General features: G+C 37.2%; 1 protein-coding gene across 6 annotated transcripts in view; it reads right to left on the bottom strand.

Moving 5' to 3' along the window:
• Positions 1-24,099, bottom strand: part of PTPRK (protein tyrosine phosphatase receptor type K) — a 389,642-nt gene that overhangs the window by 43,093 nt on the left and 322,450 nt on the right. For all 6 annotated transcript variants that reach the window (XM_071740971.1, XM_071740972.1, XM_071740974.1 and 3 more), the window contains exon 13: positions 23,744-23,780. In XM_071740971.1, coding sequence (XP_071597072.1) covers positions 23,744-23,780 — 37 coding nt within the window. The remainder of the gene's footprint in view (positions 1-23,743; positions 23,781-24,099) is intronic.

Genomic DNA, 24,099 nt, shown 5'->3' with positions numbered 1-24,099 from the left:
GCTTTTTGATCCCTCTCAAAGAATGGTTTATATGCACAAATTAAATAAATAGTTTGAAGTTAACCTCTAGCCAGATTTGGGATGGTATAAAATGCTGTAGAAATACAGAAAGTCCCACAGGTAGCTCTACACACAAATATGGTACCAGGTAAACAAGTGAGTCTTTGATTACACATCCTGCTTACAGGTAATACAGAACAAAGCCTGAGCTCACAATACTGGATATTTTAAAATTATGAACATGCAGATTATGAATATTTATAGGCATTCTATGATTTTTAACTAATTAAGCAAACTAGCAAAGCATATTTTGCCATACAATATGCTACCTGAAAATTCCAGTACATTATCACAGAATGCTTTGGCTTAGAAGGGACCTTAAAGATCAACTAGTTCCAGCCCTCCTGTCACAGGCAGGGACACCAACCACCAGGTTGCTCAAAACCCCATCCACCCTGGCCTTGAACACTTCCCACAATATCCTGGGGCAACCTGTTCCAATGTCTCATCACCCTCACAGTGAAGAACTTCTTCCTTAAGTCTAGCCTAAACCTACTCTTTTCCAGTTTAAAGCCATTATCCCTTGTCCTATTGCTACACATCTTTCTAAAGAATCCCTCTCCAGCAATTATATATGAAAGACTGATATCTGACAGTTACCATTAAGCCCTCAAAAGTGGAGATACATGTTGTTTTAATAAGAGACACATAAATAAAATAAATTCAAACCCCTTTGTTAATACACTCCAGCATGCTGATATCAGTCCATTGACTGGTACTACTTTGATAGGAAATTACAAGGAAAACATAATCAGGTGGACCAAAAGTCTTCTGCTACTGGGGACTGAAAAAATTAATTAGGACTTACTCTTGCAATGTTCCACTGAGAAGCAATTTAAACTCACAATGGCTGCTTTGAAAACAGTAATGTCCATGACTTTTGAAGCAATTAGGAAAGAGTTGACCTTAAAGGATTCAGAAGTATCAACTGAAAAAACGCTGAATGCATTTGCCTCACTGACTGAAACCCTGGACACATTCAGATGAATGGAGCCAAAGCAGAAACAATGCTGAGAAGACAATGTTCCAGCAATGCTCTGCCCTGCTCTCCACAGGTCACACTGAAAGAGCAGATCAGAGCCTTCAGTGCATTGCTACTACATCTGCCACTAAGACATACCCTTTGTACATGTAGTTTTTGGACACTTGACTGTCTTTCAAAATAATGCAAGGATAGAACTCAGATACAGGGAATGAAGATCTTATAATCTACAGGTTGTAAGGCTTTGGATTTGTGAATTATTATCAATACAAAAGGAGGTTTAACGACTCCGTTTTCTTTTTTTTTCACTGAGTGACTACTAACAGATATTGAAAATATTATGAAAAAACAGTTGTATAAATATATAACATGAATGCTGTTAAGTATCAAACTGACACAATGGAGTCTATAATACTATTTCTCCCTGATATTCTGGACAGGAGTATTGGTTAAGAATGGTCCTCTAAAAACACATGAAGATGACCATTTGATGATGACTTGTTGAATGGGCTGTTACTATCTCTTGAGGTCACTATGATTATTTCTGAAGTACAACGGGTCTGTTGTGAGATCTGTTATAGCATTTTTTCCCCAAGAACATTTATGAAAGGTGAAGGGTTTTTTTTTTTTGGGGGGGGGGGGGAGGGCAGAGGGGAAGTGTTAGTGTTTGGCCACATTAAAAATTAATAAACTTTCAAGCTTTGGTCTGAACAAACAGCCTGTTTTCAAAAACCTGTTTTTAAAACTAAATTCTCACTAGATGTTAGTTATAAAATTTCAACAATGCAAAACACTGCATTAAGATATTACTTGTTCTTGACAATGATTCCTGTATGGTTTGTTAGCTCAGAATTAAACCTGAAAACTACTATAAAAGCAATTTTTGTTAACAAATACACAAAATATTTCATCTTTATGTGACTTTCCACCGGGTTACATATAAGTTTAGCAGAGGAAGTACACTGTAATGATCGTCACCATTTATGTATATGCATAGAACGTGGTTTATGGAGAAAAATTTTACCCTCAAACTTCTCAGGTTCCATTTTGCTCTATTTACTGAAAATAGTATTCTGTGAATTACATTTACTAATTTAAGGAACAATAAAATTTTAAGTGAGAATTTACTATAGTGTAGGAAAATTATTGCAGACACGTGCAATTACATGGAAGGAAACAAGGACAGTTTAACTCTAACACAAAGCTGCAACTTTGTCAAACCGAACTATGCCACACTAGCTCAAAAAAACCTGAAATTCCCAAGATGAAACATTATCTAGTACTGATAACACTGAGAATGGAATCAAGAGATCAAGGCAGTGAGGAGGAAAAGAAATCACGTTTCCTTCATCCTTAAAAAAACCCAAAACGCAAACCCACACAGATTAAAGCTTATACAGTGCTAAAACTAGCCTTTAATAGCACCCATCAGTTATTATTTGCCATGCAGAATAGCAAAATCTATTCTCCCCTACAGGAGAAGAAATGGTTAATGCTTTCCTTGGAGTTAGGTCCTTGTTTGTCCAAACTCATGTGAGTAGAAGTTTATACAGTGCTAAAATTAGTGTTTAATAGCAACCTATTGGTCACAAGTATCCCAGACTCTTACTGTAATAACTGCCAGACTTCAGTATTTTGTTTCCTGTAAGATTTGATACTTTTTCAAATAAAGTAAAAGAATAAATATAAGTACCATGAAATAATCAAAGATGCTTTCCTTCACTTGAATGCTATTATTCCATGTAAAGAATTTTTTTGCAACTTCAGGTATGTAATACTTTCCTGATGTGGTTCATTGTCTATATGAATCCAGTGGGATAGCTGGGAAACGACAGGATGCACTGGTGTGCAACATTCATGGCAGGCAACTTTCCTCTTTAAAATCTTCCCATCTGAGGAACATCCACCCTCAGGGGATCAAAACTCATAAGCTTCTCCAGAACTCTTTAGCATAAATAGGTATCCAAGCAGCTGGAGGTCTGGGAGCATAAGGGAAAAGCAAATATCCTCTTCCAAACCAACTGGGTTCACCCAGCTGCACATCACATTTGCTGCAAGTACTGTCTCAGCCATTACTCTAATTATGCAGTTGCTCCCAAATCTGCTTATCCAAATACATCTGAAAGGTCTGATGTCAGCACTTCAAGCTGAGCCACCTGATTTTGCCCTGAAACACCAAAGCAGTGGTGCTGATCTATGCTAGTCCACCAGCTGCAACATGAGGGCAGCAGTCTTTAGCTGACTGAAAGACCTGACATCTTCCACTACACCAACCATTTTGCAAAACAAACATGTTATCTAAGCCTTACATCCCATGTCAGAAGTCACAAGCCTTTTTATAGGCCTGTTTACAGCATTTGTCATCCAAAAAAGGCAGCCATAATGGCACTGCAACAACGTGCAGCTAATGCAATGACAACTCTATGACAAAACCACATTGATGTTTGCAGCAGGTTGATTGCCATTGACTGGCGAGTTCAAATCAGGACCTGTAATGACATTAAGTCTCTCATACTGTGTCATTGACTCTCTTTCCATAGTGGCATTTCTCTACATTACTAAGATTACAAAGAAAATTTCCAGCAGGAGGAAGAGGTGGAGGTCCTGCAGACTCCAGGATAAAGGACTCCCGCAGGAAAGACAACTGTGAACCTTTGGCTTTACTTTTATACAATTCTTTCTTTTCATACAGAAATCCTGCTGCCTTTAAACCTAAAACTCTAAGAAATTCCTCTCTTCTGAAAGAAATATGAGACTTTTTGTTATTTCCATTATTCAAGTAAATACTCACACAGAACTGTGACGGGGGGGGGGGGGGGGGAACCAGATGTAATATGGTTGACTTCATGATGAAAGTCAAATGAACTTTTCATACCTTATATTAGACTGGTTCTTAAAAAGTAAAGATGAATCAGTCCCTAATTGCACAAACATTACCCTGACAGAAGGCAGCCAGGGTGTAGGGAAACTAGTACTGGGTTGTGCAGTATGCAGAACTAAAAGGTATAGGTTTAAAAGTGGATTTGTGGCCCTCTCAGCTGTGTATTTTGTAGGTAGTGGAGCATTTAGTTGTTCTTATCCAGAGGATAAAGTTAGCTGCTCTATATTGGCTATGCCTTGGGCTATTGCTTTCCCAGCTAAATTCTCTCTGAAAATACACATGTATCAAAGGAGAAAAAAAACAAAACCAAAAATACATATCTAAAAAAGCTTCAAATCCATACAGAAGTCAAAGTAAATGAAGCCAACTATAACATGCAAATATTGTATTATGATTTATGTAATGGGTTGCTGGCAAAGAAGATTACTGCACTGGTATTTATGCTTTAAATCTGGTTTTAGGGTTTTCAGTCAGTTGTGATCTGATTAAAATATGACTGATTTGGAGGAGAAAATCACCTTAAACTGAAGGAGTGCCAAAAACTCTTGCAGATGAGGTGGAAAAAATACCTATACCGAGGCGCTGAGCTTTGCCTAACAGTGAGAAAAAAAAATCTGCATTTTAAAATAGAAGCAAAAGATTGAATTAAACAAGGACTGACATGAAAACAATGTGCTCTAGTGTTCAGAGACAGAGGCTTAGACACACCTGTATGTACCTCATTCAAATTCTCCCTTTGGCAAGATGTGATTTGTGATTTGAGACACACAGGGCACTCCACAGTGTGAGCTCCCATTTACAAGTGGGTATTCCTGACTATCCACAGTGAAAATGGCCTTTCTTCTCTTCAAAGTAGTGAAAAATGGCTTTAGTCAGTGACCAACTTGATAAGACTAAAATGAACAACTCACTTCAGCTTCATTCCTTAACACAGGCAATGCTATCTTCCAGCTTTCTTAGCAAAAGATAGCTAAAATTTTCAAACTCAGATAGAGGAAATCACCCTGAGATATTCAGGACACAACTTTCAGATGGCTTGCAAACCTTTTATAAATCAGAGGTATTGTCATATTTTAAGTACTGTTTTAAAAGAAAAATACACTTGGGAAAACTTGTCAATAATGCAATAACTATCTCCAGATTAGACCTCCTTTTCCCTGACGGTCATGTAATAACAAGACTAGTAAGTATTAAATGAAAACAGAGCAATCCTGTATGATCATGCCTCCTACTTAAAGAATATCCTGAAGGTAAAACTAAAACACAAAGCTCTTTGCATACCCCAGCCATTCAAGAAATGAAAAGAATAAGAATGTATTTCTGATCCATACAATAAACAACTTTGTACTACAATAAACTTATATAAACAATAAATAACACGTGTAAACAACATAAAATAATTTTGATCACTAGAACAATTTAGAAGGGCAACATTTATCTAGTAGTTGTTTCAAGAGGACAAAACGCCAAGAAGCAAACACAAGAAATAAAAACGTAGTCTTGCCCTAAAAATCACATACAACACTAACACCACACAGTAAATACAAATCTTATAACATCTTTTGTATTAAAAATCAACTGTCTTTGTTGTCTCACTGATCATTTCGGGGTAAATACAACTGTAGAGAAAGGACAAGAAACCTATTAAAGTAGAAGTGTTACTTAGTATGAGTGGTAGCCTCTCCCCTGAGGCTCTCCAGGGCAGGAGAAACCCTACCCTAAGAAACTAAGGTGGAGATAAAAGAATAACAACTCAGGGTTTAGAAGCAGACAGACATAGTGTAGTTAAAGGAGCTGCCCCAGGTCTGACAGGAGAATGAAAATACTGACATGTCAAGGAAAATGAGAAATGAAAAGGGTCTGGAAAATTGTTACAAAGAATAAGGAAATAACAATGAAAACTGAATTGGATTATTAAGAAAACAGCAAAACAAACAAACAAACCACAAGAAAAAGGAAAACAGCAGAAGAAAGTAAGCATAAAATACAAAGTAGAAGAAAGGGTAATGGTTGATGGAGAAAATATTTCAAATTCTTAAGTGATGAAAATAAATTAATTTTGATTCCCTGAATGATTTTTGGCTGTGAAGGTAAAATTTAAATTAGATTTGAATTGTATCCCCTTGCTACATGAATCCGAGTGATTCATGCTGATGAAAAGGGAAGCAAACCCAAACGTTGATCTCTGTGAGCCTTTCAGAAGGCACAATGCCAGACCTGTTACAAACATTACTCTGCACATTCTAGGAAGGCTACCCCCTGTGCTGGTTAGCAATAGAAACTCCAGATGTTACTGCATGTACTGTCACAGTACCTACCTACCATGTACCTCTGCAGAAGTTGTGTGCCATTTTGTGAGGTGAGCAGAAAAAGGGTGCAAATAGCACTACAAATCATGACTCAAGTGCTCAGTCAGATCTGCATTGAGTGATTTACAGATCAACCTCCTTGTGATATATAGTGTCTCAGGTCACTGCTAAATCTCCAACTTTAGTTGCAGCAAATATGTTTCCATTTCTTACCATGGAGGTAAAAAAAAGCCCCAACCCACCACTCAAGTCACTGGAATGAGGGAAGTGCTGTTACCTTCTACTTAATAGAAAAATATAAACTCAGACCCTGTCTTTTAACCTTCCTCTCCTCCCACCCCACAAAATCACCCTACAACTCCTGCTTCAAACACTGCACTGCTTTTACTCTTGATAATTCTTAAAAGGTTTTTCTATGCATTAATCTCAGAGTAATCTTTAAAGACCAAACTAGACAAGAGGAAGAAATTCAGACATTGGGAAGAAATTCTTGACTGTGAGGGTGGTGAGGCACCAGCACAGGTTTTTCAGGGAAGTTGTGGATGCCCCATCCTGGGAAGCATTCAAGGCCAGGCTGGATGGAGCTTTGATCAACCTGATCTAGTGGGAGATGTCCCTGCTCATGGCTCCAGGGCATGAACTCTGTGATCTTTGAGGTCCGTTCCAAACCAAACCATTCTATAATTCTATGAATTAATCCAAATGACATTAAGTCTAAACATAAGCAAAACAAGGTTTAAATTCCAGAGTCCATTTACTCTTTTTAATATTTTTATTTCTAGTACTGTTAACACAGAGGCTTTTTTTAAGAACTGTGAACCGGTTTTTAAACTCAAAATTTTCCAGTTTGCATCAGTTATTCTCTAAATTCAGATACTCTCTTGAGATTTGAGAAATAAAATTACACCATATGCATCTGAGAGTGCACTGTCAGTGGAAATAAGCAGGATGGACAAATGGAGGAGCGGTCCTACCACTTTTAATATAAACTGCTGAAAGAAAAGATTTCGTTCAAGTGTCTTCATCTTCTGCTTCATTTAATGCAGTGAATAAAGATGGCAATTTAAGGACTTTCAGTTTACACAAAAGCAATAGCTATAGCAGTACTTTTGGACAGTTTTTCAAATGTATTGGCTTTAAGCTCCCAGCAGAATCATAAGGAAAAAAATCTTATTTTTGTTCATTTGCAGTAAAATTTATTTATGCCCACTAGCAAAAAATACATTATCAAACATTCATAAATATTGCGGGTATTCATTAAATCACTTTCATCATCAGAAAATATTTTTTTACATAATATCAATTTTCTATCTGTTCACTGAGAGCTTGTAAAGCCTTTTTTTAATAAACAGTAAAACACGTGAAATGTTTTACTGCATAGCAACACATTAACTGAATTTCATTCTGACTCAGATTATTGACTTAACAGTTTTTACTTAGTGAACCTGAATTCAAAACAAGTTTCATTGCAGTGAACCATCTTACAAAAACCTTGACTTTTGGCAGGGATAAAAAGTACCATTAATATTAAAGAAAATGTAATTACAATTGCTGATTGAAAACCCAGTGACATCAACAGTCAAATTTAATCTCTATTTTTTTTTAAGCCATATTTCCCTCATCCTGTAGCCCTAGAAGAACTAGCTTTTTATACTGGCAGGTTCTTTCTCATTAAAAGCAAATATGCTCCCATAGCACTGTCACCATGCCTGTGCTACTGCAGGTGGGTAACAAGTATAAGAGACTCCTCAAAGTTCTGCAAAATCCTTTCTGACATGTTTGGCCTTTTAAATGCTCTGGTATCAAAAGTTTTCAGTTTAGATTTCAGTCCTGTCTAACATTGGATGAATGAAGATTACAGCTGAGATCAGGGTGAGTTAGGTTCAGAGCTGGGTTATCCCTTCCCTTTCAGACAGGGCTCCTTGTGTACAAGGGTCTTTTCCAGCCATGATGAGATCATTGAATGGCTTAGGTTGGAAGAGCTTAGAGATCATCTATTCCAACTTCCCTGCCATGGACAGGGATTCCTCTCATCTAGACAACGTCGCTCAAGGCCTCATCCAGCCTGGCCTTGAACACTTCCAGGGAAGGGGCATCCACAACTTCTCTGTGCAGAATCTCACTGCCCTCCTACTAAAGAACTTCTTCCTAATATCCAATCTAAACCTATTCTCCTTCATTTTAAATCCATTTCCCCTTGCCCTATTGCTGGACACTCTTATGAAAAGTCCCTCTCCAGCCTTTCTATAGGTTCTCTTCAGGTATTGGAAGGCAGCTATAAGGCTCCCCAATGAAGACTAACAGTCTAATATCACTAATATCAGTCTAATATCACTTCAAAGGTTAAGAAAAGCCTTTTCACTTTGGCTAATGTCTTTAAAATTTCAAGAGGGAAATGAGCAAAACAGTAAGAAAGTAGTAAATAAAGACTTTCATGGGAGGTAGAATTAAAGGAATTTGGGAGAAATATAAGTCTAAAGTAATCATTCTGAATATTATAATTTTTCTTTTTCCTTTAAAGACTCAGTTCTTAAACTCCAAACAGTTCAAGATACCTGATGGACAAAAATTAACAGCTTGATCTCTTTTGCCCATTTGGTATTTTTCCCCAAATTTAAAGCTAATGGAGGAGTTCACTAATATGGAACTTTCAGAACAACAAATGTGAATCTTCCCCGTAGGAAAGAAAAAATTCCCGTAGTGGAAAAAATTTTCTCCAGACTTTCCCTCCATCTTCTCCTTAGAAAGACAGTATGCTGAAAAAAATGACTGTAAAATGTAGGCATTCTTAGAGAACATGCTGGGTCTGGCTGGGATGGCGTTAACTTTCTTCACCACACTGCCCATGCTGCGGTGTTTTGGATTTGTAACCAAATCAGCATTGGTAACTCAGAGATGTTTCAGCTATTGCTGAGCAGGGCTTGCACACTATAAAGGGTGTCTCTGTTTCCATGCTGCCTCCCAGTGAGTGGGCTAGGGGTCATGACCAGGAAAGCTGACCCCAGCTGACCAAGGGGATATCCCCATGCCATATCAGACCATCCTCGGTAATAGAAGTTTTGAATTTCCAAAGTAAACATAGCACAGAGACTGGCTGGGCTTTGGAAGGTGGTAAGTGACTGCTTTGCATCATTAAAAAAAAAAAAACTTCTCTTTGCTTATTAAACCAACTTTACCTTTATTTTAAATTAACTTATTTATCAACGTTTTCAACTTTATTTTTTTTCTGTTTCTCTTCTCCATTCTACTGCTGGGCAGAGGCAGTAAGCAGGTAGGTCGGTGCTGAGTTGCTGGCCAAAGTCAACTACTCCCCACCCCTTCTCCCCCCTGAAAAGCACACAGAGAGGGGAAAAAAGAGCAACAATGAAAAAACAAAACAACTTGAAAAAACAACTGAGGCCATTTTTCATTCAGGTTGGTCCTCTAAAAACAAAAGTTATTTCTTCTCCAATTAACAAAACCTATTTATGCTGCTCTAGTCAGTTAATTACTGCATTGTAATTTACATGTCAGCTCTCATAGCCCTTCAATACCTAAAAGTCTTTTCAGATATTTACTTGAGACAGTGCACTCCTATTTAAAAGATGAAAAAGCTGAAACAGAAAATAAACAAGCCTGGAGCTAACAAGGATCTCACACTTGGGCTATATATGCCTGCAGATAAAGGTAATGTGTGGTATAATTCATACTTTCCTCAGTGGTTTCCCCCCTCATTCTGCTGGTTTTAAGCCAAGGTAAGATAAGGTCATACCTAAAAAAAGCAACCTATACCTACTTCTTCACACATTTCTTTTTGCTAAGCCTACCTTCCCATTTTTTTTTTTTCCCCTCCTCTGCTTTTTATACAGTATTTCAGGAAGCCTAAGATTAAAAACCAGAAAAGGTATAAATGACAGATGTGACAGGTAAAGCACTCCAGTTTACCACTACTTTTTTTTTTCTCTCGATAGTAAGAGGATGAATGAAGAGGGAATAAATGACACACTAGTCCTTTCATACCTCTTTCTTTTTCCAAAAGCATTCTTTTTTTTATTTTCCTCACTTTCAATACCTCCCATTCACAAAGGATTAGCATAACACATCTTTTTATGCCTGTAAGGGTTACAGCTGTAATCGCTTCACCTCATCACTTTACTTAGAAATCCTGTCTCCAGAGGAGTAATTCGATTACTCACAACAATCCAACTTTTGCCTAACCAAATAGAAATTCATTATAATGCTGTGCCAGTGCATCACTTTACTATGAGTGGATAGGAAAATAAAACCCAGCACTGTGAATAGTTGGTGTGAAAGGAAGAAAGCAATTGTTACCTTACAAAAGGCTACCAACAAATGATAGGGCAACCAGCAGAAAGTCTTAGTCCCATGGGCAGGGTTGTCTCCAAACTAGTAAGAATCCATAGCTTTTAAAAGTCTTGGATTTCAAATGGGCATGGGAAGCCTATGCATTGATGAGAGCATTTGATTGTTGCCACCTCACTAATCTTTAGCAGCTAGTGAGCACGCCCATGTAAAAACCAGAGACTGAGCTTTTACACAGCCTGAGTATCTGTATATGCACCTGCTCACCCTTACAGTGGTTTCCCTTGCTCCCTGCTTCTGAAACTCTAAAATGTACACGAAGAAATCTGACTGCAGACTGCTTCAGAATACAACTACCCTTAGCCACTGAAAGTGGATAAGGATAAAAGAAAAAACTGAGGGACAACTGGCATCTCCAAATGACTTCCAGTTGTCCATATGCCCACAAGCATAAATCTAAGAAAAGCTCATGCTGACTGTAGCACAGAAGGACAGCACTTGGGGCAGAAGCACAGATGCCAGGATCATGCCTTCTATTCAGAACTGGAGCATTTTATTTTATTTTTTTTATATTATTTCTGTAGAATGATTTAAGATGCCCAAATATAATGGAATAAGTTCTCAAAGGCAACATTTGTTATGCCAAAGGTTTAGGAGCATTAGGATCCAGCTGACAAATCTTTAGCTGATAGACTGGCTTAGGTCTGTTTTCAGCTTTCAGAGCCCATAACTATCTTCTTGATTTTCATTTTTACAGATTTCTAAGGATTTCAGCACGACATATGGAAGGCATCAAGAGCATTAAGGATTTATAAATTCATATCATCTTCATAAAAACATACAAAGTCTGAAATTTATCTGGGGTTAAATGCAATACATATACTACTACTACTGGTAAAATTAAATATTCATGTGTTCGTGTCTGTGTTAAGAAGAAAAAAAAACATACTACTAATTACAGTGGCTGTATGAAAAAAAACATTCCAGACTTACTCATAAAAAAATTAGTTCACTGCATTTACTTGAGACTGATTTATTTTTAATCTGGAATTTCTTTTTACTTACAGTTGGTGCTTGTTTAAATTCTTCCAGACCCTTAACCTTTACTGTGATGTGTGTGTACTTTACAATGACTGGAAATCAATAATAATTCTGATACGAAGTCCTTTTTTTTCTTGAAAAACTTAAAATATCCCTAAGACAGCATCTTTCTTCAATACTACTTGTGGGAATTTACTAATAATCACACCGTTAGATGTGAGTTGAGAAAATGAGAACATGGAATAAAACCCAGACTTCAAAATGAAAGAAAGTCCTCAGAGCATAGAAAATAACAATTGGTTTTCATTATTTTGCAAGTTACTGTTCAACATATACACAGCTGCAACAACTATTCTGACTCTATTCAGATGAAGTATTTGTATTTTTTCCCTTCATTCCATATTTAAAACCTGAGAAGAGCAACCCTCCAATCAGAATCTGACATTCTGATCCTGGTGAGATGCCCGGTTCCAAGAGAGAAATCTACAACTACACAAAGAAAACGGGGCAAGATCCAGTCTTGAATTCATAACATATCTCAGGAATGCAACAAATCATTCAGATACAAGTAACCCTGTTCCCTTTTGCCTTCCTGACACTTGCTGATTTGCCACTGCTTGTTTGCTGAAAATGAAGTTACAATATTAAGTTTTATATCAGTGTGCTGTTAAAAAATCCAAGCTATTCAGTTTGCATAAAAGCAGCCCTGATGCACTGTGCAGAGAGCACAGGTGTGGCTAGGGAAGGTGACATTGTATATCACAAGGGAAACAAGACCTTTCTCTTTAATTAAGCACTCCCACCAGAAAAGGTGAGCAACCTCATAATAAATTGGACAGTAATGATAATAAAATAGATAGGACAGTGTAAAGGCCTCAGCACAAACATGAAAGCAGGCATTCATATTTCATATGTTCTACTCCAAACTAGAAAAAAGTCCTTAAAATTGTTCAATCAAGTCGAAATACATTGCAGGGCTGTAAATATCACAAGCTAGCCATCATGCTCACAGATAAAGCAAGTACTTTTTAGTGTTCATTATGATGGCCTCTTTTCTCACTTTGCAGTAAAGCATCTAATTAGACAGGAGATAAAGAACACATAGTTCTCAAAATTATTGTTACATGAACACCAGCAGGTTAGGAAAATGGCTAGGAGTATCTGTTCTCATAAAAAATTAATTCAAAACACAGTGCTGGCAAAAGAAATGTATCTTATGTATGTACTTAGCTTCCAGTTCAGGGATGTTTAATTCATGTTTGTCTCAAATGTTTATACCACAGAACAAATTGGTTCCAGCTACCTTACCCATGTTCTAACAGAGAATAGCTACATCTTGAGAAGGGAGCATAAAAGACTTAATCAGCTTATCCTGCATGTTTGTATTTTCCCTTTAGCCTAACAAATGTTAGACAATTCATTGCAAATCTTGCATTTCTTATTATGCCAGCCATGGCAATGACAAAATTTGGCTTGATTAAATACTTCTATATATTGTAGGACTCAAGAAGCCTTCACACACAGCTGACTGAAGCACGCTGTACAGATGATGAATTTTGCTTTGAAGAGTGGCTGAGCACATGTAGTACCAGTAATATTTTAAGAAATTTTATCACTTAATAAAAAGCAGCTGTTACTTGGTTTTACAGTTTGGAAGTACTAGCTGAAGTGTCTTGTTCAGCGTATGGACACATCCTCATTTTCCAAATCTCAGGATGACTAAATATATCAGAGCTCTACCTTTCTGACAGCATGACCCCACCTCAGCAGTGACAGAGGCCATATCCCATATCCCATGGTCAGGTACCCCAGAGGTTTATTGTGTGGGCCCATCTATGCACAGTGTGCTACAGATCTGCCCAAATGGCCTATTACATCTATGGGCTGGCTGGTGGCAGACAAGGCAGTTCACATTTGCTGTAGGCTCAGGCAACAACTGTGCCGAGGTTACTTTCCTCTTCTCCTCCAAGCTATAGGCACTAGTTCATATAAAAAGTCTATCAGGTTTAGGTCCAACCAGATAGGTCAGAAGTCAGCCATTAAATCTGGAAGTCCACCATTTTCAGACTACAGACAGAGTAGTAAAAAAATTAAAAAAATAAAAATCAACCTTCCAGATACCTACAGCAGAACTTTATGTAAAGGTCTGAGTGAAAAATGAAATGTAGGTTTACACATAGCAATCATAATCTTTGATCATATTTGAGACTGAGAGGACAGAGATTCCTGCTAGCTGTTTCACTGAGCAGATGAATCACGTAGAGCCCAGGTTTAACAGTCCACTTAACCTTTACACCAGGGCAAGGAATGGTAACACTTTCCACTGGGTGTACAAAAGGAAGTCCCCTGAAAGATGAACATATGGATGTAAATCTCAGTATAAATATGATGGTTCAGTGATTCCAAGTAGAATAGAAACTAGCTGACAATCTTCTAAAATTTTAGAATTATATCAGATACTAAGCACTTCAGAATAAAATCCTAATGAATTACTAGAAATGATAGGCATTGAATAACTACCAAAAAATCTGTTTACATTTGCAGAAAATGACAGCAAGTTTAATTACTTATTTAATTAGTGCTTATAAAATCTATTACAAAATACTCAGGAAAGCAGCAGGGTCACTTCAAAACAGCAATGATAGTCTCAATTTAGCACAATCAGAGAAATTTGAAACAGATTAAGAATTAAGGTTTGCTTGGCCAAGTATTTTCTACTGTAAAGGGTCAATGCAACAACCAGACAATTCAAGACAACCTGAATGATGTTAGCGTACATAAACATTAAGTTTCACATTAAAAAATACCTGTACTTATGCTAATCAACTGCCTTCCATATGTTGTGGCCATTTTAATGTTAGTTACAGTAATTGTAGAATTCTACCCTCTTCCTCTCATGGAAAATGAGTTGCCTTTTCACAACTGCTAGAAATGTGGATGTAATAGCCAAAATTCCTCCAACATTTTTTGCAAATAGTCAGCAGTCCATTTTTCCTGTCATTGTCTAGCAGTCCTAACAATAAGATGTGCAGTCAGAAAATGTTTTAAAAAGTTATCTTAATTTTGTATGATTTACAAACAGCACTATTTACATCTTCTCTAAATAGCCCATGGATGGAGTGATTATGCCTGCTTTCCATCAGCATATTGGTTTTATTGTCCCCAAAAGAGGCCAATTTTCATGATACTGTAAAGCGTACAGATGTAATCTGCTTCGGTACCATATTCACTTGTACGATTCAGATTTTATTTGCATGTCATAATGCCATAAGTAGCTATTCTTTGACAGGGCAGAAAAATCTTCTGATGTAATTCCCTGCATTGAACTTAATGACACATAACTGAGGATCTGCCTTTAACTTGCCCATTAACCACCTTGTTACACTACCTCTGAGCTTCTCTCTGCATTTCAACTACCCATAGAAACTGGCATTGGGCAATCTGTTGTCCAATGTGAGAAATATGTCTGGCATAATTGGGCATCCTGTAATCTGGCTGCAGTGCTGACAACGTGACAGCAATCTGGGAGTGCAGCATTCAAGGTAACTTCTCAGAATTCTGTGGAGGCAAGGGCACAAAAGCAGCGCATTGGCAATGGTTTGGATGCTCAGCATAGCAGACTATAAAGGGTCCAGGTTTTGGAACCATACAAAGAACTGCAATAATAAATGCACAATGGATGTTTCCTTTTGTGGGACACCAGATGTTTCTTATTTCAGAAATGCTGCTTTAACTTCCTAAATTCTATATTGGTTTTTACTATTCCCAGCATGACTTTGCTGTTAACTATGGTGTTTTGAAAGAACTACACTGCTGAAGTAGCATTGCTGTTCACACAAATTTCACCAGTGCACTGTCAGAGCAGACTACTGCCTCAGGATATTTTCCACCCCAGGAAGGTTAGAGCAGGACCTCTCTTTCCTCTGTGCTAATGGCCCGACCAAACCACTTGGGCAAAAGGGCTGAAATGGTCAATAATATGTAGTCTGCTTACATATGTGTGAATAACTGATACTCAATCATCAGCGAAGAGCAAGGAACACAAGTCAGCAGATATGGGACCTCTGATTTAATGTTCAGGTTAAATATTCTAGCACCCATGTGGTATTGAATGTGGTTATGTTTCCTGTTGACTCAACAAAGCAAATGTTAATCAGAAGTGGCAAAGGATGCAATCTATTTTGTGACCTATTTGACAGCAAGGGTTCTGGAAGTCCACCTGACCAAGAACCTTTATCACCGTGTTACTGTGAAACATGAAGAATATTCACATTCCTTTCCAAGCTGCTGAATTTGCACAAAAGTCTCAGCACATTTCCAAAGTCAAAAACCACTGAAAACACCACACAGGGTTGCAGTTCTGTTCCCTGCACTTTGAATTTACCTGTCTACAAAAATCACTTTAACAGTGCCTGTAATTGCCTCCTGCTCTGACAGACATATGCAAAATAACCACATGATTTCTAGAAAGATCATCCCTCCTGTGAGGTCCATCTGCATACCCTTCTGGTCAGGTCTTTTGTGGATATAGTGTGGTTAGTATACCACTTCCCACCAGAGTAGAAAGCAGCGTGCAGTCCTGAACTTCAGAGCCATTGTCTCTTTACACAGCAGAAAAAGCACCAATTGAGTCATTTGGTAGCAGTGCCAATCAACCATACAGACTTGCTCTGCAACACATTTGACAGTGTTTAGGAAATGCTACTACATTTGGCAACACTGCTTCTTGTTTCTAGATGACTAGCTGTAGCACTCTATCAGAGATGACAAGGAAATAGTGTAATAAACCCTTGTAATGTTCATGACAACAAGGTGGAACCTCTCTTCATTTAGTTAAAAGCATTTCATTAAGATACAGAGAAATACAGTGATGCTGATTTTAGAGTTGTAAATGGTTTTCATTAAAAATAGTAAGGGCATTTCTGACAGATGTTGCTGAAGTTATTCTGCATTCTTTGGGCATCACTGTTTTCTGAGAAAAAGTACTGCTTGTCATTCCTGACCAAGTGCTCAGTGAGCAGCTTTATTCCTCAAAAATACTTTGTTTTCTATGCAAAATATCTTTGTGTTAGGTAGCTGTTAATACAAGGAAGGATAATTGCAAAGATTGTAACTTCTGTGCTAAGGTGGCACATACTGATATGACATTCTGCGTTTTGTAGTTGGACTGAAGCAGCCTTGACCTTGAGGTTCAATTTCTTCTAGCAGTTTTAAACATGAACTTGAGACCTTCTGGCTGCACCTGAAGATGATGAAGACTACCTCCGCCTTGTCTTTCAGCACTACTCCAGCCTGTACTGTCATTTCTACCCTGCTTCAGGAACTGCTTGTGCAATTGTTCTAACCTAGGAAACATTTAAAATTATTTTGACTATGCTAAGTTAGTTTATTTTGGTGAATACGAGTGACATCAGTTATTTTTTACAGGGACAGCAATGAGCTGCTAACAGACCCTTTTCCCACCAGCCCTGCGAGCACCAGCCACACATACTCTCCAATAATTTGGTTTTCTATCTCTGTTGGCTTATGTGTGATCTACTGACATCAACTCCTCATTAAATGATCGTATCATCAATCTGCCACATAAGGGAGTTTTGCTAAGTTGTAGTGTAGGAAGAAAGCTACAATATTCCAATGCTTAATGCACCCATGATGTCTTCTGTAATGACAGCACATTGGAATTATAGGACAGTGATGAGTAGGCCAGGGCTCAGAGCATGCCGCTACTACTGGAGCATCATTCACATTTTATTACTCCTTCCAAAAAAATCTGTGACTTCCCTGTAAACTTTCAAATCAAATAAATGCATGTCTATAAAAAAATCCCACTGCAACATTAGCAAATGGTACTTTTAAATGGTCATTTTAATTACTTATCTGTTATAAGGGAAATCAAGGATATTCTATGGCAGTTTTAAGTCTAACAAGTTTTATAAAACCAGTAGATTTCTAGCTTTTTCTCACAATATTTGTCACAATATACAATATTTTGTAACAATTGTTACAAAACATTCAGTGCTTGCAATCCGATACATGAAATATTCAAAACAGCTGAAGAGACAAAAAAACCCAAGCCCAGGCATCTACTAAAAAATCATATATGCTAAAATGCTGATCCTTCACTCAAGAGCAGGTAGTGTATCAACATTCCTTCTCTAATATTAAAATATAAACTAGAATCCTCTACCTGAATTTTCACTTTTAAAATTCCTATACTTTAGGAAACTGTTAAGGTTTCTTAGATTTCAGTCTGCTTATAGCATCCACACAAAGTAATTTATCTCAGGCAAAAGAAATAGCAAAACATTTCAAAATCATAAACAGCTAATATTTATTATACCTTTCGACTCATAATTTCTTTATTCTAATGGCTGAATTTTTAAAACACTGAAATGTATCACTAGTGTTTCCTCTGAAAATCTTAGTGATTTTACAAAACCTTCTGTAACCATATTCAAGTTGATAAAAGAAAGTTTGTACATAATAAATGTATTCGCTAAGCAATATATTTAAAAAGAAAGTTCCATATTAAAGCAATTAAATTTATTAAAGGTATTTTCTATATTTACTCATCCATGAAACCTTTCTGACCAAAAGTAGTCATCTGTTTCCAAACATAGGTATATTCCTGTATTCATAATAACTAGGGAAAGCTGCCACAAACTAGAAAATATTTCTTATCATAATTATTCTCTAATACCGTCAAAATATATTTTTCATCTCAGGCAATGTCAGAAGCAGAAAAATATTAGGTAATTTAGAGTTTTTTGCTGTTATACTCATAAGGAACCCTTATTTCTTATTTCTGTCAAGCAGCAAGCGGAAAAAAGTACTCATTTTCAGTGCCTTATAATAATGAACAGGAAAAACAGTCCCTGAAAATTGTTGTCCCATGCATAGCAATCAGGTAGCTTCACCTAATAAACGCTGGTGTTACATTAAATTCCTTTTCACTTCAATAAAATTCTGGCAATTCAATTCCATGACTTTATTACTCTCCACACATACATATCCACATTATAGGTTCTGTATCTGAAAATCTGGAGGTGTCCCTCAGCTAACTGCTTTTTTTATAACCATCATTAAGTATTCCATCAAAGGATCGTTCAATTTTTTATTTACAACCAAAGGTATCACTTATCAGAACTGGCAGATGTAGTTGCTCAATGAGCTACTGCAATTTCACAGACAAAAGAGGAAAATATGCCACACTAATATGCTGTTTCCATCTTTCTATCTTTGAAAAGCTCAGCAAGTCAGTCAAAATCTCCTCTTTGTGAGACAGAAGACACTCTATGCTAAAGACCACTGAAGTCTAAATATATTAATAGCTTTTTCCTGTGAAGGAGTGAAAAGCAAGATATGACTTCAGCAACATCTGCATTCTTCCCTAAATTTATGTTGCCACTTAGGTCTCCGGAGCCTATTATGATGGTACAGCTAAAAGTCATTGTAGGAGCATTGATCCAAACATAAAAACAACAGTGAGAGAAGCTTTGTTTCATATAAATTTAGCATCTGACATCTTCCCTCATTTGTCCATTAATCAGTAACAGGCGTATTCTGAGCATCCTGCTACAGGAGGTTCTTTGACTTTCACAAATTTCCCTAAGAGCAGAAACATCATCAGGAACAATTTCAAGGAAATAATTATGGTCTAGACAGATTTATGACTTCTAAAGACCTAATCCAAAGCACATTAATGTCAGTGGAAGGACTCCCATTGACATCAAAGGCCTTTGGATCAATCCCCAACTGCTTTGGGAATGAATTCAGAGCAATAATGATGGTGGACTAACTGCACACTTGCAGTTGAAATGTTACCACACAGACCTTTTTATTCCTCAAATCAGATTAAAAAGTCATTTTCTGCTATTTCACAATTACTTCCAGATGCACATCATCTCAAATGGCATTTTCATCCATCTGTATGAATCAAACGTGCTCAGAGATAGAGAAGTTCTATACTGCCTGAACTAATAATAAAATTAAAACCACACGGGAAAATATATTGGAGGTGATGAAGTTCATTTTTTTAAATGTGGAGTGAAAAACTTCAGACTTCATTTATTCCTTATAATTACTTTGGGACAGAGCTGCCAGGCCCACCACTACTTTATTTAGTACCACAGTAGATTTCTTCTAATGAAATTTTCAATATTTTTCTCACATATGCAAACCAAAACAAAAGAATACATGTAAATCAGTGCTAGCATCAAACTTGGCAGCCTAAAAACTGTCAGAAATGTCAATTTCATATACTCTCTGCTTAATAACAGCTCTTCTGTCCCTTCTGTCCTCATAAAGGTCTATTTACATGCTAAATAACTTGAAGCAGCACTCTTCTCTCACCATGTTAATCTGGTTTCATTCCCTTAGCAGCTGATATCATTTTAGATCATAAAATGAAACACCCACATCATGTGTGAGTGGCAACCTATTTTCAAAGTTCTATACAGTCAAACTCTACTCCAAGATGTGACGGATCAGTCATCAACATCACGTGTTACTCTGAAGTGTATGCTACGGGAATCACACATCTCTAGCAATACTTTGGTTAGGCATGTTCAGTTATCATGCATCCCTTGTGATACAAGCATGTTATGGAGTGGCTGAACTCTACCTTACCAAAGTAGTTTAATTAAGTTTGAGAACTCTCTTTAGGAAATTGTATGTTACACTTTTTGTCAAACAACACACATTCCCTGTCATAGTTCCATTTTTCTGTTTCTAATGAATATCTGACCTATCACCTTAGTTTCTGTACCATGGTCATCACTTCAGAAAACAAGAATTTTTTCCTTCTCCAGTTATTTTGTGTGGGACACTAGACAATTAGAGACTAAGTAATGCTAATACCTAGATTCAGAAAATAACAAGGTAAAAACAATTCACTTTTAGGGTGTTGGCTTATTTATTTATTTAGATCCTAATCACTGTTTACTAAGAGGTGATGGGAAGGGAATTCAGGTTGACTCAGGAATGCAATATTGGCTAAAAGTACCCAAGGAATTAAAACGGTTCACTGTTCATATATTTTCTGGGCTACACTTGTAAAAGAAACAGTGCTTTAGGTATGTCCTACCCACCTCCCACCACAAGGAGTTGCTTTTAACCTGGTTTCCTCAAGAATCAAAGCTTATGTGAATAAACTGCATGCACATTTCATATCCCTCAACACATCTAGTAACTTGGGAGTTTCTTGACCAATTCAGCCTGATCTCCTGAAGGGCAACAGTCACAAAGTCATTAAATGCTTACAAGCTTTGTGGAAATAGGTGTTCAGACAAAGAGGGAATCCTATTATTACCCTAAATCAGGGCAATCAAAGAATCACTCTGGCATTCATCCTTTAGCTGCAAGTACACAGGAACTGCTCAAGTAGAAGCTTTTCATCTGGTGCTGTTCCAGCTTTTTTTTTTCTATGAAAAAATTAATCAGTATATTTTAATATACCAGACACCAGTAAGACTCTCATCTTGGTCTAAAAGACGCTTTTTCCAAGCAAAACCCCAAGCAAAACCCAAAGCAGTAACATTCTTTAGTTATGATTTGGCATTACTTTCAGATGAATTCATGCTTCAATGCACGTTGCTATCAGACACAACTAAGAACATTGCAGCTGGATTACATGGCCTGAAAAGGTGTGAGTGCTCCAGTTGAAATTTGCTGACTTTCATTAGTTTGACACCAATAAACAGACTATTCCAACAATTCTCAAAGGTAGAAGGCAATCCACAGGAATGATTCATGCAAAACTCCATATGAATTAAAATATAAGTACATTATGGCAACTGCCCAAGCAGTAATTAGAAAAAGAAATAGTCAGGGAAAGAACAAATTCAAGGAAGGTAAGTTATCAAGGCTATAATTTCAGGGATATGAAGTTCTCCAGCACCAAGTCATGACAATACTACTACATATTTTTTTCAATTTTTGTATCTTATCAGTGTGAATACACACAACCGATAACACCAGACCCTTGAATGAGGTAAAAACGAGAAAGTATCTTTGCTAGTAACACTCAACTTCACTACCAGGGCAATTTTGTCTTGCTGTCACACATATTTTACTGTTGTCCCTCTCCTCTCCCTTCCATCCCAGCTCTTTATGATTTTTAATGCCTTTTCAAGTCACAGGGCATTATGCAGAACTAAACACTACTTTTATAACTGAATACATAGTTTAGACACTGCCAGATTTTAAAAAGGTTCCTTAGCTTTGCTGGGGTTTGTTAGGTAAAATAAGACAGTCTTCTTTTCCCTATGACTATATTACAAATGTAACTAGACCTTTCCTAGACAAACAATTCAAAGCAAACTCACACACTATGAAAATCTGAATGATCAGACAAACATATACATAAACTAATACATTAAGTGTACTTTTATTCACATACAACAAGTAGTGGTATTATTTTTACAATGAAGACATGGGAAAAATCTCAGTACCAGTTTTTTAAAACTAATTTTGAGAGCCAGTATAACTTGTTTGAGGGGTATGAATGTGTAAGACTGATAATTCCCTATCAAATGCACTCCTTCAGAGCAAGAGAAAGCACTTGTTTTTAATGTTGCCTCCCCTTACATTTCACGACTAAAATAAAGTCAGAGAAAACATTTTGGTTTCAGTTCCATGGCCAAGGAGTACAGTGCTGACATATCAGGCAAAGCAGTTACTTCACAAAAGCATGTCTTTAGCTAGCACAGAAAAGGCAAAGTTTATAGCACAATGACAAGCAAGGTGCTACTCATTTCCCCTTCCCTTCAGACTGCAACCATTGGGGTGCAGGTGCCTCTTTCAGCAGAGGAAGGCTCCACCAGAACTACTGCTCCTGAGAACATCACTGACATTGGTGGACTGAATATAGTAAAGTAAAAAATCATTTCCTCACAAGTTAGATGAGCTCCTTTCCTATTCTGCTATTACTATCAAGAAAATTTATGATGAGAGAGACCACTGCTGTCCTCTTCCTCATTTCGTATCTCTGCAGTAGCTGAGCATATTTTTGAGCCTTTCACGACTCTCCCTTGACTCAAATCCTAGCAATACATGCTTGTAGAGCATAAATATTTGTTTATGCAAATGTATTTTAATTCAAACATTTAATCTTGCCAGGTAAACATAAAAAAGGTAGTGCTGATGTACTTTTCACAGAAGACTTAGCTCAAGGTTTCAATTTCCTGTTTTTATTAGCTTACCTCACTTGATGAAAATATTAAAACATTTTGAGTACATTTTATTTTGCAGTTTCTCAAGAAAATACTTTGTTGCTACCACATCATTAGAGGCATCAGCTGCTAAATTCAAAGAAGTGATTGAAAGAATGGTGCTGATGTACCACCACAGTACTTTAAATGCCCACTTGCTCCTGTCTAAAGCTATATTTATGATAAATATCAATACACAATTAGAAAGAGACAATATAAGCAGTGCTGGGCCTCTGCAGAGTACTCTTTCAGCATTTTTAAGCTCTTTTTTTGCTTATGCTGCTGCAGACTATTGAACAATTCTCATGTTGACACAATCAAGCAACCAAAATGAATGGCTATAAATACAGTCAAAGTAAGAGATAACAATAAGCAGAACAACTAAGTCCTCAATTGCAGATGAAACAGTATTTTTGAGCGAGCAGTATGTGATTAACCCGCTGTTATGGGGGATCAATATGATTTATTCTCAGCTATGCAGACAGTCTTAGCCCTGGGCCTCACTTGCTATCAAAGACATAAGCCTTCCTGAAATCAACCCTCCCCTATGTCTAACTAACACACAGAGCTCTTACTTAGGAAAATTAACTATTGTGTCCTTCATTTAAATTATTTTCATCCCTGCTTGGAAATAACTGTGAGCACAACAGACAGCTTGCCAAGTGTGCTTGCTAGTCTGCAGTCCATCTATCTGCTTCCTGCAATGCTCCAGCAGCCTAAGAGCTGACCTTGAAAACCACAGACAGGGAAAACCAAGGAGTACCAGCTTGGTCTAAATTCTGAGTATTGCTAGAACAGTACTCTTTTGGCCCAATACCGAAGAATAAAAAGTAGTATACAATTACATTTTAAGATAATCAAATGGTTCAAAATAGAGAGATGGTGCTGGCTTTTGTTCAATTAGAAACTCCACATTTCATTAAAAAAACAACTTTTCTTGGAGGGACAAATCTCTTACCTTTTGTAGCTATTCGAACACACTGAGTTTTGGTTTCCTGTTGAAGAGGGAAAAGCAAAGAAAACAGTTAGATCAGGTTGTTTTTTCCTGGGTTCCCTGTTCTACAAAGTCATTCTAGATTTGCTGATCAGCTGAAGCAACCTGGCCAGGTGGCTCAGGGCCAACCAGGTGGGTTTAGCTGAGAAGGGGCTGGGTCATTCTGCCTTTACAAAAGCTGGATGAAATCTAGATATTTTTCTGTATTATCCAGCATAGTGATGGGGGGGACAAAAGGTGCTGCAAAGCCCAATGAAAATGAGCAATAGCAATGCAAAGACAATTTTTCTGTTTTTACTTTTTTCCCCCCCTCCCTTTCA

The sequence above is a fragment of the Heliangelus exortis genome, chromosome 3 (assembly GCF_036169615.1).
Source record: "Heliangelus exortis chromosome 3, bHelExo1.hap1, whole genome shotgun sequence".
NCBI classification, from domain to species: Eukaryota; Metazoa; Chordata; class Aves; order Apodiformes; family Trochilidae; genus Heliangelus; species Heliangelus exortis.
The sequence above is the reverse complement of the archived record's forward strand: the minus strand, read 5'-3'. Positions and strand labels throughout refer to the sequence as shown.